We start from the raw sequence: 8,000 nt of genomic DNA, 5'->3' as shown, positions 1-8,000 counted from the left end.
AACTGTCTACTGTAGTTATTTTTTGAAGCATTTCCTTGTAATTCAAAATACTTTAATACTTTTAACACACAATTTTTATCATCATTGTAATGTTATACAGCAAAATATAATCTATTTCTGATGACCTATTATAGTTAATTTAGCAGTAACAATTCAATTTCCAATTATTATAATTATCTGTATTCCTTTTGCTATCAAAATTCTGCAACAATAGAAAGATCTTGATTTTATTTCTATATCCTTAACAACATTGCAAAAAATTTATGGATATACAAGAGTTAGCAGAATGTATTTGATTAAATAAAATGCACAATATAAATACGTTTGTAAAGAGGAGTTTTTAGAAAACTCAGCTATTGTTTAATTTCACTTGAACAATGAGATTTGATACAATAATCACCAGAAAATTTTTTTTTAAACTATGCTGTTCGATCCGCTTTTTTGTCTCCTAAAATTTTGCTTACTAATAGTCTTCTAGTAGTTAAAGTTTATTTTCTTGCTAATTATGCTAATTATTGCTAATAATTTATGAAAGATATAACATATTACTAACTATTAATAAGGCTCAAATACAACATATTACAACAACAACAATATGAATCACAACAATTACATTATCAATTGTAATTTTAATTACAATAAAACTACAATTTTCAATTTTTGAATTTCTTTGAAAAACAAAGTAGATAAATTAAAAAAATAAAAATATGAAACAAAATAAAAACAAACTATTTTGCAAATTTTCTTTAACATATAAAAACAATATATGTATAAGTGGTTGCTATGACATTGCTATGATAAACAATAATAATAATTTGGATTTTACATTTTTCAAAACAAACATTGCTATATACATACATAAAAAGAGAACAAAATTTTGAATAAGATAAATTAAAAAACCATATTTTTTACATTTTCATTTTTTATATTAATCGTGGTCTAACACCATAAAACAAATCATTAAAAAAATATACCCTGAGATGAGTATTTTTGAAATATCTTGCCCAACACCTTCTACCATTTCTTGACTTCCGATGTTTGCGATACAATGAAGTGCAAGTGAAACAAAAATTGGGTTACTACTATTTAAGTCATTTTTTATATTTTGTATAATCAGTTTAATCAAGTCACTATTTGCACCAACTAGCACAGAGATAAATAGGTAGCCCTACATATAAATATGCAATCAGTCATATGAAGTCAAAATCTAATTCAAAATATAATAGAAACTCAGAACTTGAATTTGCAATTTTAAATTAATAGATTAAACTTGCATAAAAAAGCAGGGAATTCTAGAAAGAATATTATCTATGATTAAATAAAAAAAAAAATTCAAATTTGTTTAAATATTTATAATTAGAATTTACACCAACATAAAAAAAAATTATAAAAAAACACACAATTTGCTTCTCAGAGTACTTGTTGGAAGAAAGAAGATTAACAGCTTCCATATGACCAAAGTCAATATCATTTCCCAGCAAAAAAATAAAAAGTAATTTGCACACATATTTTTTTTTCTGGTAGCCATCCATTTGTTTGTCTCCTATATAAAGATAATGGTAAACTTATATTTGTTAGAAAAAAAATTTAAATTATTACTGGAAATAACTTAAACTTAGGTAAATATTTTATGCAGTTGTCTGTGAAACAGTTTTACTAATTAAATAATAAACAAAAATGCACCCGAGAAATAATAGAAAATGTAACATTTCACTTGCAAATATTTTGAATACTATAATTGATTGCTTATTAAATTTACAATTTGATTTAAAATTTTAAAGACAAACAATCTATTAGTCAAATATCTTCCAATAAATCTTTTAAACTATATTTTGTATTATTTTGCATATTAACTCTGTTTATTAGCATTAAAAAAAAAAAAAAATGAAAGGAAAAAATTAAAAAACAACAACTTTTGTTTGTTTTAACTGTCTCTCAAACTTAGATAGACTGCCCAAACCCTAAGTCAATGCAGGACTTGTTAAGAGATTTTATTGAAAGTGGTTAATGCTAATAAATGTAACTTTAACACAGCTTTGATATTTATATCGTTAAAAGTTAAATTACTTTATTAGCATATTTTAAAGTACAGCGTTGTAATCAAATTCAATTTTAAACTGTGTAAAAAATCATTAAGACTAATATAACAAAAACTAATGGTGAAATCTAAATTCAGGTTTGAAAGAGATATTTCCTTATAATTTATTGCTTAAAACAATCTTATTCTCAACATAATCTTTTGTTTCTTATTTATTTGTTTTTTTAAGGTAGTTAATATAATATTTTAAATAAAGATTATAAATAAGCCATAGATAGACTAAATGTCCTGAACCATAAAATACAGGTCTAGGTAAGTCTATTCTAGAAATATTATTTTTACATTTTATTCCTTAATATTTTTTTTAGTAAGCGGTAGAAAAACTATAAATATTGTCTAACTTTTAAAGTTATGAAAAAGAAAAAAAATTTATAACATAATTAACTTAAAAAAATTTAAAATACTTTAGTAGTCTTTGTGCAAACTGCTATATATCAGTGGTTCAGATAATAGTACTTAAATTGGGTATTTTGAATAACATTTAGAATACCTGCTTGAAATGTTTTAATTACAATCAGTATAAAAAGTTTAAAAACATTTGAAATTAGACTTAAAAATATGAGGAATAATGAACTTACCATGATTTGGGTCATGGTAAGTCTATTAGACAGGTCATTGTAATACGGTCTATTTCAAGTCAAAGGATCATGGTAAGTCTATTAGACAGGTCATTGTAATACGGTCTATTTCAAGTCAAAGGATCATGGTAAGTCTATTCCACAATGTTTCTATACTTATTCTTTATATAGTTGTTTTTTTTTTTTCAATAATTTTTAGTAAGTAGTAGAAAGTAAAAAACTGTCAAACCTTTGTTATGAGTTAACGATTAATGTTCATTACTTTATAACTTCTTATTGTAAAATTGTAAACTATTACACAGCTTATAAGGACCCTAACTCCGTTAATTTATTTTGAAGAAAATAAGTTTGAATGTAAAACATTTTATCCTATAAGAAAAAAAGTTGTCTCTTTAGCGTGTGCTAAATGCGCAGACTTAACTAATTACTTGAAGCATATTAATAACATAAATATCGTAATATATGCGCAAAAACTTTCTTAAGCTGTTTTGATGCATATAGAAATTTTAAGCTTTTTTAAAAACTCTCCCTTTTTGTTTGTTATTGTATACGTCTTCATATATGTTATGTATATAAAATTAATAGAACTTTAAATATGTTTATGACCAATTACTGCGTAAAAGCAATTGCTTTTTTTTATTCACCGGGCCTAAAGACTCTTTATAAGGAAATCTTGGAAATGCACATTTATGAAACAATACTTATTATTAAGCAATATTATAGTTGACACCAATTTTACTAATTTGAATATTTATTTATTTGCTTTAAACACCTTGCTCCTATCATACCATAAAAAACAGCTTCAAAAACTTAACAACTTTATAAAATATCCCAGTTTCCTGTTATATTTTTGAAAATTATCTTATTAAAAAAATCAAAAATTCATTACCTTCAATCAAGAAAAATCAAGTAACATAGTAACACCAAAATTTAATTAATCTGTTAAGAATACCGTCACCCCTCTCCCTTCCTTCCTTTCCCATCTCCCCCCATTTATTACATCTGGATAAAAATTCCCATCCATCTTTTTATTCCCAACCCACATTGTATTTAGCACCTGACAGTCATAACTTGACAGTAATAAAACTGAAACAGCTTCGGCCATATCAAAATGTAATTTTAGTTGTTGCTGACTTGCTTTTTCTGTTTTCTTGGTAATTCTATAAAGTCCAATCCTAAGTTTTATAAATTTATTAGAATTTTACCGGGGATGAGTTGAATTATAAAAATGCAGATGTATACCCTCAATTTTTAAAAAAAAGTTATCTTGAATAATTTAGTTACAGTTATCACAATAAATTGGATTATGGTCTTTCCTAAAACAGAAATAAAAAACACTGCTAAATGTACATCATTAGTAGATAAATTTAAATAAGTAAATTCAGAATCATCTTTTTTATTTATTGTTTTTTTAAATATTTTATTAAATTTTCAAAACTATACTAAGCAAGTTTTCACTTACTAGATTAATTTTAATGAATAATAAACGGTTGTTTTTTTATTGACCAGTGGCCAACAATTGGTTAAGACAATTATTTATAAAAAATATCAATATTTATAAAGTATTTATTACTTTCTGCATTTTATTATTCTATCACTTTCTACATTATATGTGCCACAACATATTTTATATAGTGGCCTATAACTCAATCTAATTTTAAAATTTTGTAAACTAATTATGATATTTTTGATTTTCAACCTACAATTTTTGATTTTTATATTAACACCTAATTAAAATAGGTACTACTAACTTTCCAACCTACTAAATCGTTGACCTACTGTATTTTAAACTTACTGAATATTCAACCTACTGTAATTTTATAACTATGCTTTTCCGGTATGTATTTAGTATATTTTGTTGTTGGTTTGATTACGAGCCAAATTTGATCAGCCTTGGCATAGTGGTTGAAGTGCAGTCTTTAGAATTGGGAGGTATAAGGTTCGATGAATGCTTGGAAAACTTATTGGAAAACTTATTTAAAAAAAACCGTTAAAAACACAGACCAGATATTTGGTTAAAAATTAATTTTTGTCAAATCGGTTGAAAGCTCATTTATACAATATGTAAGGCACTCTCATCAAACTTTCTTACTTCTACCACAGCCATTTTCTACAGAAGCTGCTACCTTTCTACATGCTGATACCTAAATTACTTCAATCTTTTCTAACAAATGTTGTTGGTTACAACATTTTTTTAAACCTGTATAAGATTATGCCTTTATTTCTTGTCTTGCTAGAGTCACATTACACATCCATCTGATCATCTCCTCTTTCAGCAAATAATACACCATATAAATACTTATGTAAAGTTTATATAACAATATCAAGTTATATAACAATAAAAGGATATTGTATGCCAGCATCTAAATAAATCGCACACAGATATATTTATATCCATAATATGTATGCATAAAACGCTTCTTGGAAGCTTTTGTTCAATCTGGAATAAAAATTTGGAAACTTTTATCAATTATCTTCAACTTTAAGTAAAGCCTCATTCTACTCTACATTTTTCAACTTAAATCATTTTTTTCATCTTTTCCACAAGAACATCTCTCTTAAGAACAAGTATCTTTTTATTATTGCAAGAAACCAATGTAAAAAAGTCCTGTCTGATGTTAAGCTCTGTTATTCTCAGCTTACTAAATCTTGTATCTTATCTCAGATGTTAGTTTCTAGAGACTTTTGGTTAGTCTTCAACAGTGTCATTAATTAAAGTCTAACTTTTAATCTCTAATTCATGAGTCTGATCTTTTACTTCTACCTAGAATAAAGCAGAGTTATTTGCATAAAAAATTTTACTCTTATTTGACTTTTGAATATAATGGCTATACTCTTCCTGACAGTTAAACAGATTAACCCATTGTTAAACATCGAAATCACTATGGCATCCAATACTAAAGTTAATTCTCAATTAAATACTTCTACAGTTTGTGCTCAAGACAAGATTTCCATAATAGTTTTACTATATGGAAATCTTGTCTTGATACTAAAAACTAGGAAGAAGTAATCTTTTTGTGACTTTCAAACCAGAGTCCTTTTTGGGACTCTGCATCCCTGAGTAAAATTTTATAAACGGGGGAAGGGTCTTAATAAGCTTAGGGTGGGGTGGGAAAAATTTACTTTATTATTTTAGAATTAGATGAATAAAATTTGGAATTGGCAATTTTAAAACTTATTAAAATTTTTAGGAGGTGTAAAAATCAACAAAACATGAGACTCAGGGTTGCATGCCCTGAATAATTTCACATAGAATTGCCCAACAGTTATTTTTCTCTGCCTTAAAACCATTTGATTAGACAATTTCAAGTGAAACATTTAAATATTTCACCCAACCTTACCAAAGTTTAACTAAATACACTTTATTGTTTCGGACTTTTATAAGTAATACTACTTTAAAATTAAGATACTTTTGCAAATGGATGTTCAGGTCATCTTTGTTTATTTCTAAATGGTATATTTTAAGGACCAAATATATTTTATTATATATCAAAACTTAACATATTAGTAATTTACACGTATATACTGATGGATTGCAGCTAAAACTATATGCATTGGTTTTGGATAGAAAATGGTTTGCATGGGTTTTAGATATAAAAGATACAACCATAATTGAAGTTTTTAGAAGAGCCATGAAATACACATAAATATATTTTGTAAATTAAGGGGGAAAAAAAATCTTTTTTTTTAGTTTTTCAAATTGAACATAACCTAGCACTTTAGGACTTGATGCAATGAAAAATTTTTAGAGCATGGAATTTTTTTTTTTTTTCATAAAAGATAATTGTAAAAAATTTCACTGAAAAAGATATAGTTAGGGCAGATGGTTTCAGTGAGGTATTAAAATGTACTCATATAGATTAATGAACTATGTATGCCGAAATTTGTTTAATTTATGAGTATATTTACTGGTAGTTATCTAGTAAAATAGGCAAATAATGAAAATTACCTTTAAATTTTGATCTAATATTTGCTAGCTCTTTATTTATTCTCTTCATCTCTGCTTCCTTTGATTTACCTAAAATTAAAAAATCAGAACTAACTTTGTATATTATAACATAAACTCACATAAGTTTTATTTCATAAAATATTTAACTTCTGAACTTTTTTGAAAAAAAAAAAAAGTTAAATATCAACGATTAAATAATAAGATTAACAATAACATATACAGTTTGCAAATAAAAATAGTAATAAAAACATGGGTATGAAAAAACAGTGAAATTTCATAAAAGTATTATGATAAAAGAGCCATTTTTGACAGAAAAATACAATGTTGAAAAATTAAATATGCAAAAATGTTTGTTGTTTTTTTTTGCCCTCATTTTATTTTAACAAATGAACATATTCTATTTTATTAAGAAATGAAACAGAATGTCTAAATAGAACATGTTCATGTCAACAGGCCAGATCATTTGGTAGGATTGCCTTTCAATTTGACAAAGTCACTTTTAAGATCAATATCAGTTGTAATTTAATATCTTACATAAATACTGGTAGGTGGCAATCATATATATGAAATGATATCTAATAACTTTAGAGTTGACTTTTAACATTTTATTTAAGGAGAGTTCTTCTTGTAATATATATTGGTAACAAATATGGGATAATAAATTTTTTTAATTTTTTTGCAAGGGCTTTAACCTATGCAAAAAAAAAACTTTAAATTATTATTTAATGTATTATCAAAACTTTTTATTATCATTGAAAATTAAATAAAATGGTAAAAAATATTAAACCTGCTACATTAAATTTAAAACCAGGTTTATAATAGATATATGAAAATAGGATATATATTAAATTAACTAGGTTTATAAACAATAATTAACTTAACATTGATCACTTTTGGTTTAGATTATGAAAAAAAAAGATATTTTGAAAATATGAATAATATTATATGCTGGTTTAATTTTATTTACGTCAAAAATCCTTTTAAATTAGAGTTTTATTTTGTAGGACTATGTCAGAAGTCTTTATTCTACTTATTGTGGCATTTTAGGCAATATTCAGGCAGATTATTTACTGCAGATATTTATTTGCAGAATATTAACTATGATTTTAGTTGAAACTTAGACGCACACAACTTACATGCTCTAATGTCTGAGATAAAAACTTGAAGCCCTCGCATTCCTTCACCTTTAACAGCAGGCATTTTATTTTATAAGCGAGGTTATGTACAGTATAAAGATGAATTTATATATTTGCGATATGCTCGCATAGAATTACACTGTGCATAAAAATCCTTCGCCTAGTAGTAAGAAACCTAACGCCATTTCTGGTTGTAAATTCAGATCACGTGACCATTTCGCCAAAAAAGGTCTGGAAAT

At 25.5% G+C, this 8,000-nt stretch overlaps 1 protein-coding gene across 1 annotated transcript in view; it reads right to left on the bottom strand.

The window, feature by feature from the left end:
- The window catches only part of LOC100210303 (AP-2 complex subunit alpha-2), a 46,908-nt gene extending 38,933 nt beyond the window's left edge, over nt 1-7,975 (bottom strand). The window contains exons 1-4 of the mRNA XM_065790622.1: nt 7,762-7,975; nt 6,626-6,694; nt 1,401-1,543; nt 975-1,168 (exon numbers count right to left, since the gene is read on the bottom strand). Of these exons, the coding sequence (XP_065646694.1) occupies nt 975-1,168; nt 1,401-1,543; nt 6,626-6,694; nt 7,762-7,825 (470 nt within the window). The 5' untranslated portion in view covers nt 7,826-7,975. The remainder of the gene's footprint in view (nt 1-974; nt 1,169-1,400; nt 1,544-6,625; nt 6,695-7,761) is intronic.
- Nucleotides 7,976-8,000: the final 25 nt, after the last annotated feature.

This window comes from Hydra vulgaris, chromosome 02, assembly GCF_038396675.1.
Source record: "Hydra vulgaris chromosome 02, alternate assembly HydraT2T_AEP".
Taxonomy (NCBI): Eukaryota; Metazoa; Cnidaria; class Hydrozoa; order Anthoathecata; family Hydridae; genus Hydra; species Hydra vulgaris.
The sequence above is the reverse complement of the archived record's forward strand: the minus strand, read 5'-3'. Positions and strand labels throughout refer to the sequence as shown.